This window comes from Rhinatrema bivittatum, chromosome 7 (genome assembly GCF_901001135.1).
Source record: "Rhinatrema bivittatum chromosome 7, aRhiBiv1.1, whole genome shotgun sequence".
Classification (NCBI taxonomy): Eukaryota; Metazoa; Chordata; class Amphibia; order Gymnophiona; family Rhinatrematidae; genus Rhinatrema; species Rhinatrema bivittatum.
Window position 1 is genome coordinate 120,249,562 of NC_042621.1, and position 14,422 is coordinate 120,263,983.

General features: G+C 44.1%; 1 protein-coding gene across 2 annotated transcripts in view; it reads right to left on the reverse strand.

Annotated features, from left to right (window-relative positions):
• Positions 1 to 14,422, reverse strand: part of ANAPC16 (anaphase promoting complex subunit 16) — a 46,432-nt gene that overhangs the window by 23,841 nt on the left and 8,169 nt on the right. Inside the window, exons 2-3 of one of the 2 annotated variants that reach the window (XM_029609034.1) lie at positions 11,593 to 11,634; positions 8,965 to 9,135 (exon numbers count right to left, since the gene is read on the reverse strand). In XM_029609034.1, coding sequence (XP_029464894.1) covers positions 8,965 to 9,106 — 142 coding nt within the window. In that variant the 5' untranslated portion in view covers positions 9,107 to 9,135; positions 11,593 to 11,634. The remainder of the gene's footprint in view (positions 1 to 8,964; positions 9,136 to 11,592; positions 11,635 to 14,422) is intronic. The other variant, XM_029609033.1, reaches the window with a different exon arrangement.

The window sequence follows — 14,422 nt, forward strand, 5'->3', positions numbered from 1 at the left end:
CACTCTCCTCACATCTAACAACTTGAGCTCCCTCACTTGAGGAGTGGAGGCGTCAAACTCAGGAAAAGCGGGAAGATCCACTGTCCGATTCATGTGAAATGTAGACACCACCTTAGGTAAAAAAAAGAAAGCACTATCCGCAATGACACCCCCAAGTCCAAAACCTGAAGGAATGGCTCATGGCAAGATAAAGCCTGCAACTCAGAAATTCTTCGAGCCGAACATATGGCCACCAGGAAAACAACCTTGAGTCAAGTCCTTAAGAGTAGCTCTTCTGAGTGGTTCAAAAGGAGCTTCATATAAACCTCCAAGGACCAGATTAAGATTCCAAGATGGACACACTTTCTGCATTGGCGAACATAAATTTTTCGTCCCCCAAAGGAACCGAACCACATCTGAGTGAGCCGATAAAGTAGAGCCCTCTATTTTGCCTCGAAGACAACCCAGGGCTGCCACCTGGATCTTACGCGAGCTCCGAGACAACACTTTGACCAAACCTTCTTGCAAAATGTCAGCCACTGAAAATTTGAGAGGCCGAACCACTTTAGAGCAACACCTAGACTCAAAAACCTTCCATACCCATATGTACGAAAGATTAGTAGATTTCCTCCTGGCCTGTAACATCGTAGCAATGACCAGCTCAGGATAATCCTTACGTCTCAATCGCTGCCTCTCGAAAGCCATGCTGCTAGACAAAAGCAAGTGAGCTGTTCTGAAAATATGGGACCCTGCTGAAGAAGGCCCGCTAGGTGACTGAAGCGAATCTGGCCATCCACTGCCATGTTGATCAGATCCACAAACCATGGGCAATGTGGCCACTCTGGAGCCATCAACACCACATCACCTGGATGCCTTTCTATGCGATGCAACACCTTGCCCACAAGGGGCCAAGGAGGAAAGATATAAAGTAGAACCTCCCGAGGCTAGGGTACTGCTAGAGCATCGATTCCCTCGGCCCCATGCTCCCTTCTCAGACTGAAAAATCGAAACATCTTGGCATTCTGATGAGTCACCATTAGATCCACGTGGGGGGAGCCCCACCTTTCGCGAATGAGCTGAATCACAGACTCTGACAACTCTCACTTGCCTGGATCTAAATCCCTGTGGCTCAAATAATCTGCTTGAGCGTTTTGGACCCCGGCAATGTGTGACACCACTATCTGCTCCAGGTGTTGTTCCACCCAAAGAATCAACTCCTGCACCTCCTGGGCCACTTCTCAGCTCTTGGTTCCAACCTGTCAATTTATGTAAGCTACAGTTGTCGCATTGTCCAACAGGACCCACACTGAACAACCTCTCACCAATGGCAGAAAAGCCTGAAAGGCTAAGTGGACCGGCTCTGGTCTCTAACTGATTTATAGACCAAGAAGACTCTTCATGGACCAGCTACCCTGAACCGACTGCTGCTGACAAACTGCTCCCGAACCAGAGAGATTGGCATCAGTAGTAACCACTCCCCACTCCAGAACTTTGAGGTCTATCCCCCCGAACGAGACTGGAACTTAGAAACCACCAGGACAGAGTCTCCCCCGAGCAGCAAAGCAAGATGAAACTCCTCCAAGATCAGGTTCTATCGTGCCAAGAGAGCCCTCTGCAAGGGTCTCATATGAGCAAATGCCCATGGTACCAATTCCAGGGTTGAAGCCATAGAGCCCAGAACTTGCAAATATTCCCAGACCCTTGGGCATTGGTAACCTTAACAACTGATGAATCTACCCCTGCAGCTTCAGAACACTCTCCTCCGTGAGAAACACTTTGCCTTCCAGACTGTTGAACCGAGCTCCTAGATACTCCAGGGACTGCGATGGTTGCAGGTGACTCTTTGCCAAATTTACCATCCAGCTGAGTGACTCAGGAATACAGACAACCTTCTGAACTGACTGGCGACAAAGAACCTCTGATTTTGCCCTGATAAGCCAATCATCCAGATAAGGATGCACCAGAACCCCTTCCTGATGCAAAGCCACTGCCATCACCATCACCTTGGTGAAGGTGCATGGTGCCATGGCCAAACTGAAAGGAAAGGCCTGAAACTGAAAATGCTGGCACAGAATCATGAACCGCAGAAAACGTTGAGAGTCTGGCCGAATGGGAATGTGGAGATACGCCTCCATTAGATCCAGAGATGCCAGAAATTCTCCCTTGTGAACCGCAGCAATCACTGACCTCAGTGTCTCCATATGGAAATGCGGTACCTTGAGTGTTGCATTTACCTTTTTCAGATTGAGAACCAGGTGGAAAGAGCCTTCCTTCTTTGGAACCACAAAGTAAATGGAATACCTTCCCAAGCCTAGTTCCTCATGGGAAACCAGAATTAGCACCCCCAGTTTCCGCAGACAGTCCAGAGTCTCTCGAACTGCCATTTCTTTGTCTACGGAACTGCAAGGGTAAACTAAAAACAAGCCTCGGACCGAACAAGCAAATTCCAAAGCATAGCCATCTCTTACCACACTGAGAACCCACTGGTCCTGAGTAATCTTGGCCCACTCCGCATAAAACCATGCCAGGCGACCGCCTATAAAAGGAATGATGGAGTGGACCAGCCTCGCCTCACTGTGAGGACTTAACTCCGGCTGCGCTAGCACTGGCATCGCCTCTGAACGGTCTCCGGGATCCCTGAAAGGACTGACCCCAGGATTGGTCCCGAAGGGAAAACTGCTTTTGTGAACCTGGCACTGCCCTTGCCAGATAGGCCCTTCAAACATCCCGAAAACGAGAATGGACCTGAAAAAATCTCTTGCCCCTAGGTTTATCTTCCAGCAATCTGAGAACCTTATTATCACCTAGAGTCTGCATCAACCTCTCCAGGTCCTCACCAAACATAAGCTGGCCTTTAAAAGGAAGCAAACCTAGCTGAGACTTAGAAGATATGTTCACTGACCAGATACGTAACCAAAGCAACCTTCTGGTGGAAACCGCAGACATCACAATCCGAGACGATGTCCGAATCAAATCATATAGAGCATCCACCCTGTAAGTCACTGCCGCCTCAACACATTCAGAACTGTCTGCCTCCTCGCCTGACTTCGGGAGTCTTTCTGTGCACCCAGCTCAGGCAAGCACTCTGCATAAAACTAGTACAAACAGCAGTGCGCAAACTTAGGGCTGAAACCTCAAAAATCCTCTTGAGGTGTACTTCCAGTTTACGATCCTGCACGTCTTTCAATGCTGCAGATCCTACCACCAGGATGGTTGTTTTTTAGTAACTGCTGAAAATGCAGCATCATCCTTAGGAAGGGAGAAAAGCTCCAGCGTCTGCTCGGGTAATGGGTACAGCTTTGCCATGGCCCTTCCCACCTTTAACCCTGAATTGGGAGTTTCCCCGCTCCCTCTCAACCAACCTCTTCACCGATTTGTGATAAGGGAAGGCTGTTGGGGGACCCCTCAGCCCATCCAGAAATGGATCTGCCCCTTCCAAATCAGAATCTTCCTGAGAAACCTTAACCCCCAGCACCTGAATAGCCTGAGGAATTAAAGGGCAGAGTTCCTCTTTTCTAAAATGATGGACTACCTTTGGGTCATTCCCCTCGGGGGCCGGGATTCCCTCTGGATCATCCCCCAGACCCATATCTCCTGCCTCCTGATCTACTGGCAAGTCACTGCCAGCAGGATCCCCTGTCCTCACTGAGGATGTCCCAGTTCTACTCTGGGTGCAGGGCCAGGTGGAGATGACTCAGTGAAGTCCCATCTCCCATCCTCCGAGTCATCTCCACCTGGCCCTGAACCCAGAGGAGGACCCAATAATTTCTGAACAGAGGAAACGCGCTTTCTAATCAAACAATCCTGCTTGGGCCCCACAACACATGCCTCCGAAGACTGGGACTGAGAATCCAAATGAGAATAAGCTGCCTATTGCTTGGCCAGATAAGCCTCAAATAGCAGCAATACAAAGTCAGCTGAAAACGGCTTAGAGATCACAGCCCCAGCAGAAGAAGAACCTGGGAAAGGCAGCATGGGAACCACTTTCCTCTTCGAGCCTCCCTGATCCTCCCCCGAGCCTGAACATGCCGGAGACAAATGCGAGGGGACATTCCCCTCCCTCCTGATGACCCGGAAATGGCCAAAAGTGAATTAAAAATGGCTGCCATTCCCGCACTGAGCGGGAAGGGATCTTCACCTCCATGCGAACCCAGCAGCGATGTTGGAACAGAAGCAGGAGCCCTCCGTTTCTCTTTAGCGTATGCCCGGCCGTCAGACGAGCACTCCCTCCCTGCTGAACAGCCAGAGAACAAGCCCAAGCCTGTTAAGCCGTGAACGTGCTGAGCCGCACGCATGGCATGCTGACCCACGGTCCATCACTGTAGTTGGGGAACCTACATCAGAGCAGGAAAATTGCTCTAACAACCCAGTCAAACAGCTCAGCCACCAAAGAAAGAAAAGGAAGTCGCTCACACAGGAGAGCTGTGCTGCTGCCTGAAACTCTTTTCTTTTTTTAAACTTTATTGAAAACTCCTCCAGGCTGAAGAAGAGCGCTCAAAAACTGAAACTCAGGTGAAAAAATTACTCCGAGCCTAAAGCCGCCTAAGCGGCCTCGTGAAGGGGAGGGATTCTGGACCACCAGGCAGGGAAGAACCCATCAGGATCCAAAAAACCCTGGGACGAAGGCTCAAAATCCAAAAGTTGCCCAGACTGCAGAACTGCAGGTTTTGCACAGTCTACCATCTGCTGGAGACAGAGAAAAACTGAGGAATTGCAGGTGGCACACATGGTTAAGTAGCAGTATCAGTAAAACTTTCTCTCCATCTGCTGGCAGGGAAGCCAAATCCAGGAGTCTGGACTGATCTGGGTATGTACAGGGAAATGAGGTTACAGTAAGGAGTTGAGACATAGGAGTCAGAGAGTCACATCAGCATGGAAGGTTCCAAGAATAAGGAAGGGGAAAGATAAGACAAAGAAGAAGGAACATCAGGAGACTAACTCAGCCCCTTCCACTGTGCTCCCAATGACATCAGCGGGAGGCAGTGTATGTTGACATGGGGAGCAAGGTAGTCCTCACCAGGACAAATATCAGGGTTTGCAAGTCTTAATTGTTATTACCTAGACTATAAGTATTTGTGTTTATAGTCTTCTATATAATTCTCCTCTCCTTGTCACACCTGCTTCCTTTGTCCTCCATTTTGTTCACAGGTAGTTTAATTTTCTCTACAAACCTCTTTTTTTTTTAAACTGAGTAGTTGGTGTGGATGGGTAAACTGGATAGGCCATAATTGTCAATTTCTGCCAACATGTATCTATGTGAGAAAAGAGGAAGGGGATTGGGGGGAGGGGGCAGAGATGATAGATGGCAGCTATTTGGATGGATGGGGGGAGCAGAATAAATAGACAGATGATACAAACCTGAAAAGGAGTGGGATTGAGGAAGAACAAGGAGATGAACCTTGCAAAAGGGAGAAAATAGCAGCCCAACACATCACTGTTAATACCAAGCAAATAAGTGGGAAAAATAACCTTCCTGACAGAGAGGAAATGAAACCGAATCATTAAAGCAAATCCAGGTCTCAGTCAGAGTGATAAGATGGAGGGAATGAGAGATAAAGGGGCCATGATTATAGGCAAGCTTGTTTGAAATTGAGCAAGCATTCCATAAAAAAACAGGAGAGAAGGAGAAAGGAGGGGGATGAGTTTGAAAGGGTAATGGGTTGATGTACACAGATGGTTTGCGATTTGCCTTAAAGGGCCAGGATTGGGATTGTTATCTCCAGCTGAGTTGATGGCAGTGTGACAAGGATGAGATACTTTCAGGGACAGTGGCGATGGCTGGATGAAAGGGAGAAAGCATGGATAAGTCAGAAGAGAGGGGGAGAATTTAGAGAAGAGTGGTTGTAGCTTCCATGTCTGGAATGTTTTCCAGTGGCAGTAAGATCGGGAGAAAGAAAGAAAGAGGAAGCATTAGGAAACAGTGCAGACCATAGGAAGTGGGAATCTATTTATTTGGCTCATGCCTTTTCATTGTAGCTCAAGGCAAGTTATATTCAGATACAGTAGGTATTTTTTGAACTGAGTTTATGTTTGAACTGAGTGTGTATGGTTCTATGGCACACACCATCTGGCCTGTTGATCAAAGGAGTGAAGGGTGTTGAAAATTGAAATCCAGGTGAGTCTAACCTTCCTCAGGCCTCTATAGCAGAGGATGCTGGGTGCAGTATGCAGATGAGCTTCAACTATACCAATACCATCTATGCCAGGGGTGGGCACTTCCAGTCCTCGAGGACCACAAATCAGTCTGGTTTTCAGGATATCCCTAATGAATATGCATGAGAGAGATTTGCATGCACTCTGCCTCAGTTGTATGCAAATCTATGTCATGCATATTCATTAGGATATCCTAAAACCTCGACAGGTTTGTGGCCCTCGAGGACTGGAATTGCCCACCCCTGATCTATGCTGTGGCTCTCGGTCACAGTCCATGTTCTGAATGGCAAGAAGTACAGCTTCTTCCTTTCATTTCATGCACCAAAAGGCCTGTTTGTAGGGAAGGAAATTCCCATTCTTCTACAGTCACTCAGCAGCATGACATGATTTCAACATAACACATCACTAATATGTTTCATTTATTTCGCAATCAAAATAAAAATGCAAAACGAAAATGATTCATAGTGACATCAAAAAAGTATACGTGACATGCTGCAAGCTGTAAGTGTCTGTGCTTGATCTCTATTCCATCCCTATTCTCTGCCACAGGTTAGTGGGAAAAATGCTCTCTCATTACACAATGAAAATACAAAAATTCCATTGTTAGAAGTATTGTGTCTTTTCGTTTATTCATTTTTGAGGACAGGACTGGTATAGTCTCAAATGCTCAAATGTAAACCTTTTTGTTGAGCCAATAAAAGAGCACAATCTACAAAGAGTGCACTTTAGAAACCATGGCATCAATGAGCACCATCTGGTGGTTTGACTCACCACAGCATGGGCTAACTGTTGCTTGCTCAAGCTAGAGCTTAAATGGCAGGGAAAACTTGGGGATTTACAAGTGATTCAGCATACATAACTTGGACTAGAAGAAACCATGATCTGCAGGGCATGGTTGTTGTAAGTGAATGCAACAGGGGAGACAAAGCATTTCAACAAAGTGGATCTTGATGACATGCCTAGGCAAATCTCAGCATATAATAAACCAGGTTTTAGTGATACACAAGGCTGAATGCAACAGGAAAACCCACACAGGACTCTAGTCTTAGGTGGCCACCTATACAGAAAGCAATATGAATGAAAAGCAGTTTTTGAAACAAAATTAAGACAGTAGTGTTCAAATTCAGTTTGAAATATGATTAGCACACCTGCAAAAAAATTATCAGGCTGTAAAATGTGAAATTAGGCAGTGTTTCTCAAACACAGCAAACATATATTGACCATGATGAACTGTTGTTTTACAGACTGTATCTTCATATAAACCCCTTCAAACACCTACCTATCAGTTTAACATAATTCACTCTATCCCAAGGGCAGCCAATTCTGGTCCTAGAGAGCCACACACAGATCTGGTTTTCAGGATATCCACAATGAACATGCATGAGGTAGATTTGCATACTATGGAGGCACTGGAAGAAAATCTACCTCATGCATATTCATTGTGGATATCCTGAAAACCAGATCTGTTTGTGGCTCTTGAGGACTGGGCTATCTCTTCTCTATCCATGACATTTGACTGAAGGCTGAAATGGCCCTTGCTGAAACATATATCACTATTATACATTTTGGTGTTGTGACCATACTGATCCAAATTCTAAGACAAGATTTTTTTTTTTGAATGTGCATGTCAAAAAAAACACACCCAACCTCACCTTATAATCACAGCCAAACACCTCTTGTCTTGAATCTTCTACCGGTTAGGCTCCTCAATTTAAAAACTCACTTGCTGTTCTTGTTTGAAAATCTCCAGCTGCTTGCCTTGCCAGCAGAAGATTCTCCTCTTCCCATGATCCCAAACAGAAAGAGTTCAGCTGTTCACCAGCTGAAGATGCTGTATGTTTTAAAAATTCTGACTTGGCTGACAAGATATTCCATTTCTGTTTGGGCCTAGAAGTTTCCTTCTGTTTCTTTTGGTGCTTAACTGGAACCAGTCTCTGCTGGGTTCTGGTGCCATGAACCTTCATACACAACACTCAGAGGTCCATCCCCCCCCCCCCACTCAGCCAGGGGCAATAGCTCCCTCTGGAATCCCGTTAACACAGACCCTGAACATCTGAACATCGCTACTAGGTACCAGTAACTAGTGACGGCTGGGATTCCCTCTCCTGAAGGGCACTGCCTTCACAGAATCCCCAGTACTGGGAGCAAAGTGCCTCCAGGACTGGGATAGGAAACAACTAGGATGAATCCCAACTGGCCGCACTGACTTGTTCATTTTCAATTTTGCTGTTTCTATGCACACTCTCTTCTGAAAGCAGTGATAGTTTAGTTCCTCTACCATATGTGTAGAGATCTTACTTTTCAGTTTTTATTTTATTTTGCCTGGGGATTTCAATGTTAGAACAAAAAGGAAATCAATGGAAAAATGATTTTTCTACTGATTTTTCTCCTGTTATATCATTTTCCCACTGATTTCTTTATTCTAATATTGAAATTCCCAGGCAAAATAAAATCTGAAAACGAAGGTCCCTACATATATACAATGCTCAGTGGTCCTTCTCCAGTGTTTTTCTATTTTCCTTGTCGCTCTCCACATATTCTTCAGTCTTACAATGTCACCTTTGCACTTTTGTTTTTCACTGACATATCTGTACAAAACTAACTTTGCTTTACTGCCTTAGCTTTTTTTTTTTCTCCGATTGTGCCTTTGCCATCTTGACAACCTTCCTTGCTTCTCTCAGCTTTTCTAGACATTACTCCTCTCTTCTCCTTTCTAGGAACCCTTGTACTTTTTGAATGCAAATCTTTATGCTCTCACCAATGTGGGTGCATGGCTGTTTGGGCTTTAAATGTTCCCTTACATCCTCTCTTTAAGAGCACCCTTTAACTCACCTTCTAACATTTCTCCGGCTCCTTTGGGGTATGTGAAAAGGGCTTTCCGAGGAGGGGCCAGGTCCGAGACACTGAAAGCAGATCCTGTGACTGAGCTCCCACTGACCCCTCCAGCTGAGGAGGAAGAGGATGATGCAGCCATGAAAGCCTTCAGATCTGCACAAAGTCAGCCTGCAAAAGCATGATAAGACATGAGCAGGATTTCTTTTACCTGAGAAATATATTTGCTGTTCTCATTTATAATGTATGTATATACTAGAGCACCTTGTCCTATTCAAGATCTCAGATTAAAATTACACTCAAAAACAAGAATGAAATCCTAGTATAAAAATGAAATCTCAAGATTTTTGGATTGAATGTTGCAATTCCCTGTATTTTATTGCACCACATTGGAGTCTTTGTAGGTTGTGTTACTTTTCATGGATCAACAAAAGAGAGACTGTAGGGCATGAGCTTTTAGAACAAGGCCTACATTCCTCCTTCATATTTGAAGTGACATTGTCCCAGCCAGGTACAAATGTCATGCTGAGCTGACTGTGCATTAGTTTACAAGGATGAGGGCGCCTCCATATTGTGCTGCTGCTTATTTGCCCAAAACGAGAAGGTTTTCTTGACGTCAGTGCTCTGCTGCTAATAGCCCAAAATGGATGTTTCCAGGAGAAGCAGGGCATTCTCTTCAAGGTAAGATAGCTTATAGTCTTCTTAGGTTGAAAATTTACTTTCCAGTTAAGAAGAAACTTTTCTCTTGGTAAACAGACTGCCTGGGAGTTGAAGAATGTGTTCCCCTTTAAGAGCAGAGGACAGACAAACTAACTTAGGGCTCAGACAGTATTCATCTGGAAGACTCCAAGTTTTCTTTGTAGTCTGCTTTCTATGATCCTGGGCTAGGCAACACAGTTCAGTGCAATGTTAAGACTGGAAAACATCTAAAGATTGCACTAACTGGATGGAAAGCTGAGTCAGCCATACCAGGTTCACAGACATAGAAGATACAAGTGAGCTGCCTCCATGCCCTCATTACAGCAGCACTAGCAACAATCGCTATTACATAGCTCACTTGCAAGATAAAAACAAACTTATCATTATGATCCCCTCTACTCATACTTTTAATCTTGAGAAATAAGGGTTTGCATTTCTAAAAAAACTCCTCTTATTTATGTGCCCCTCCCCCCAGTTATGAAACTAAGTCAGCAGCTGCTGGACTGATTTTCAAAAACCCCATGCAGGTGTCACCCTGATACAAAGCTTGAATACAGCACAGACAGCTCAAGAGCAGACCTTGAGAAGTCTCTAAGGCTCCTTTGATCTCAAGAGAGCATGAATATGCACCCTTTATGGTCTTCTCAAGCTCCTGTAGCCACAGAAGGGGGCCACAACTAGTCTCTGCTGCAATGACAGAGAAGAGGATCTTTAACAAAAAAACAAAAAAAAACCCAACATGGGGCACAGTCATAATAAAAAGGTACACATTTTTTAATTGCAGAATATAAGAGACACAGAAAGATAGATACAAAGAAAAAATGAAAATCTAAGAAAAAAGTGAGGCGTTAAGAAACAGGCTTTAAATATTGTTACAAAATCCCAGAACAAGTCTGTGAAGAGCTCTTATTCTACATGTTCCGGAGTTATTTACTTACTGCTGAAAATTTGCACAGGAACAAAACCAGTGATAAAGAGATTACAACTTAGTTGCCAGTGGGACAAAAGCAATTAAAAAGTAGCTGCAGCTAGTTACTTTGTTTTCTTAGTAAACAGCAAAGATAGCTAGTTACATTTGAGCAACAGTGTCTTGTAATGTTCACAGCATCATTTTTAAATATATATTTTTTTCTTTTCAGAATGCAAGTCAGGTCAATATGAGAATGACCGAGACTCGCTACTCACACTCCAGCATTCTGTTACACTTTTTGCAGACCGATAAATATTGATGTAACAGACAGTAACAAAAGCAGTTACAGCTTCCAGGGCTCTGCATTTGAGCTTATCAGTAGTCTTTTAAAGGACTAACATGACCCCCCCTGTGAATTGCTGACACACATCAAGGCCCTTGTTTTTTGGTGGCAGCTCATGGTTAGATTCAGTGGTACCTTTGTATATATCTGCATGTACTTGTAAATGACTTAATATACATACTCAAATACATGTTTTGTATATTTTCCTCACACACACAAAAAATGGTTTTTTTAAACTTTTTGCATCAACATTTCTATTCTTTGTTCATTATTTATTTTATCCAGTTCAGTGTTTTCTTTTACTCTTCATTTCATTTTGCTCTCCCAATTCCTTCTCTCATCTTATCCCACCTCTCATTAATCCTACCCTCCCTTCCCTTTTTTCCCCCTAGTCGATCTCTCATCCCCTTTTTTCTTCTCGCCTTCAGTATCTCCCTGCTTTATGACTCTCTTCCCATCCTCCACTCCACCACCTCGAGGCTGCTGCCTCTCTCCCTCTTCCCCCATTCCACAGCTGCTCCAGTCTCCTTCCTCCCCCAAGGCTATCTCTAGTCCCTCCTTTCAGGCTGCTGCTTCTGCCTGCCCAACCACAGCATAAATCTGTCTGGTTTGAGTCCCGCCATCCTGATAGTTACTACTGGCATTGACTCATATTAAACAGAGCCACATGACATACCTGGACAGCAGCATAGGCAGGAAGCAAGGATGAGGTGCTGACCTGCATGAAATAGGGAGATAACAGCTAGCAGATGGTTTGCTGAGATCTTACAGCAAAAGGAAAATTCTGCAATTACTATAGCACTGCTGAAAACTAGGGTCCTGACATACATAATTTTAAATCCTAGGGTGGTACCAAATGAGTACAATTTATGATCTTTACCGATTAAAAAAAAAAAACCAAACATGGATGATGGGGTTTCTTTCATTCTACATAGTTAAGCTAATCATAAATGTATTACATTACTGGGGTAGGTAACTCTAGTCCTTAAATGCCACAAGACAGTTGCATTTTCAAGATATCCCATCTAAATATTCATGAGATGTATTTGCATGCACTGCCTCCAGTGTATGCAAACAAATTCAATGCATATTTTGTGGATATTCTGACCAACCTGACTGGTTTGTCATACCTGAGGGCCCCGGCGTCACCTCTCTTGAGTTAGGCCAATAAAAATGTATCACCTACAACTTGTTTGCTAATCTTATTTCAATATTTAGCATATTTTAAACATTTTATAAAGCAAATTTTACAACTTTGCTTAGTGATCCTAAGAAATATCACATTGTAGAAGCAAAGCCTAGGTTTAAAAATCCATCTTGCACTTTCAATAACAAAAGAACCTTATCTTGTATCACAATATCTGCTGCAGCTTAAAAGGAAGCCCGAAGTGGGGATTTGATATTTTTAACTAGAAGTGAAATTCACTACAAACATTGATGAGGCATCTGCATGTATGTAAATTTGACATGAGAGGGAAGGATGCATGCAGAAGCTGTGCAAACAACATTCGGGCCGATACAATAAAAACTGCGGGATGCGCTGGCTCTCCTGGGTGCGCGATAAAGTATTTAAATGAGGGCCCGCGGTAAAAGGAGGCGCTAGGGACGCGCTAGTGTAAAAGGAGGCGCTAGGGACACTAGCGCGTCCCTAGCGCCTCCTTATTGACAGAAGTGGCGGCTGTCAGTGGGTTTCACAGCTGATGCTCAATTTTACCGGCATCGGTTCTCGAACCCACTGACAGCCACGGGTTCGGAAAATGGACGCTGGCAAAACTGAGCATCCGTCTTCCAACCCGCGGGCAGATTTTATATATATATTTTTTAATTTAAAATCTTTTTTTTTTATTTTTGGGGTTTCCAACTTAATATCACTATGATATTAAGTCGGAGGGTGTACAGAAAAGCAGTTTTTTCTGCTTTTCTGTACACTTTCCTGGTGCTGGCCTAAATTAAGGCAGGAGTTATTTTCTGAGAGTAAAATGTGCAGCTTGGCTGCACATTTTACTTCCTGGATCGCGCGGGACTAACTAATAGGCTCATCAACATGCATTTGCATGTTGCGGGCGCTATTAGTTTCAGGGGGGTTGGCCACGCATTTTCCACTCGCTATTACCCCTTACTGAATAAGGGGTAAAAATAGCGTGTCAAAAACGCGCAGCCAAAAGGGGACTAATGGTGCGCTCAGTCGAACGCACTATATGGCATCGGCCCAATTCTATCTCCAAAAGAAGACAGAGGTCACTGCGAATGATCCAGGCTTCGAACTCTTTAGCCCCAGCTTCCAGTAAAAGAGGACTGGAAGGCTCATCTGCATACTGTTCTCAGCATCCCCCGGGAGAGGACTCCAGAGATTACAGCAAGTGATCCAGGCTTCAAACTCCACATCCCCAACTTCCAGAGGTCCCACAACCCTTGCAGTAGAAGAGGACCTCTTAATCCACTGACAGAAAATCATCTTGCTGGTGGTTGAAGAGGATCGTTAAGTATAGCTTTGGGAAATCTTAGGACTTAAAGTTTGGAGAGAGGTGAAATAGCGGGGTATATTCTTTAGAGTTTGTGTGGGTCTGAGATAATAAGCAAGCCAGAGGGAATTAATTCTAGTGTGTTTTTCCCTCCCACCTACCCACCCCTAGCTCATCCCTTGATTTATAGGCAAGAGACACCCTCATTAAAAATCAATCAGGCTCTTATCTAAATCATACTATTGCACCAGCCCCTTATTGAGAGTTTAATCATCCCCTTGTAGGCTCACTACCAGATAAATTTATAGGTGTATTCACTAATTAAAAGACTCTAAATATACACATTCCAGCTCCCATAGCAACCTAAACTTAACTAGGAACACAAGAAAATTAAGATGAAGATAGCAGTCCGGCAGCAAGAGAGGGGCTTTCCAATCTTTTGCATCAAGATACACATGTATGATTTTTTACCCGCCACTGAGAGGTTGTATGTGTACACCCAGTGCAAAGAGCTCTTGGCTCTCAAGAGAACAAGTCCGATCTCTGGAGGCTAGAGTGCAGACCTGGAGGAGCTGAGGCAGACAGAGAGGTACATTGATGAGACCTTCAGGGACATAGTAGCCAAGTCTCAAATCCAGTCTGGTAGCCCCAGTGCTGCCTTGGATCAGAAAGGTCTCCCGGTTGAAAAGAATCACTCTGGTGTAGCAGGAAGTGATCCTGTAGCAAGGACCTTCTCAACACAAAAATGTAAAACTTCACCATATCATGTTTCAATCATCCTTGTTAAACATGAACTTACAGATGTTTAGAAAAAAATCGGAGGAAAAAAAGACCTCAGGACCTCGTGTTATGTTCTAACAAAGGATTACATGGAAAGTTGGTTTAAGGATAATGAATTGAATGGAAATGAATTGATCCAATAAGTATCTAGTTATATACTAGAAGTTTTTTGTCACACACAAACAAGGTTTCAAAAAAATGTTTTTCTTGTTGTGTTGTGATTTGAATTTACTACAAATTGATTTTGGGAGAAAATAATCTTTT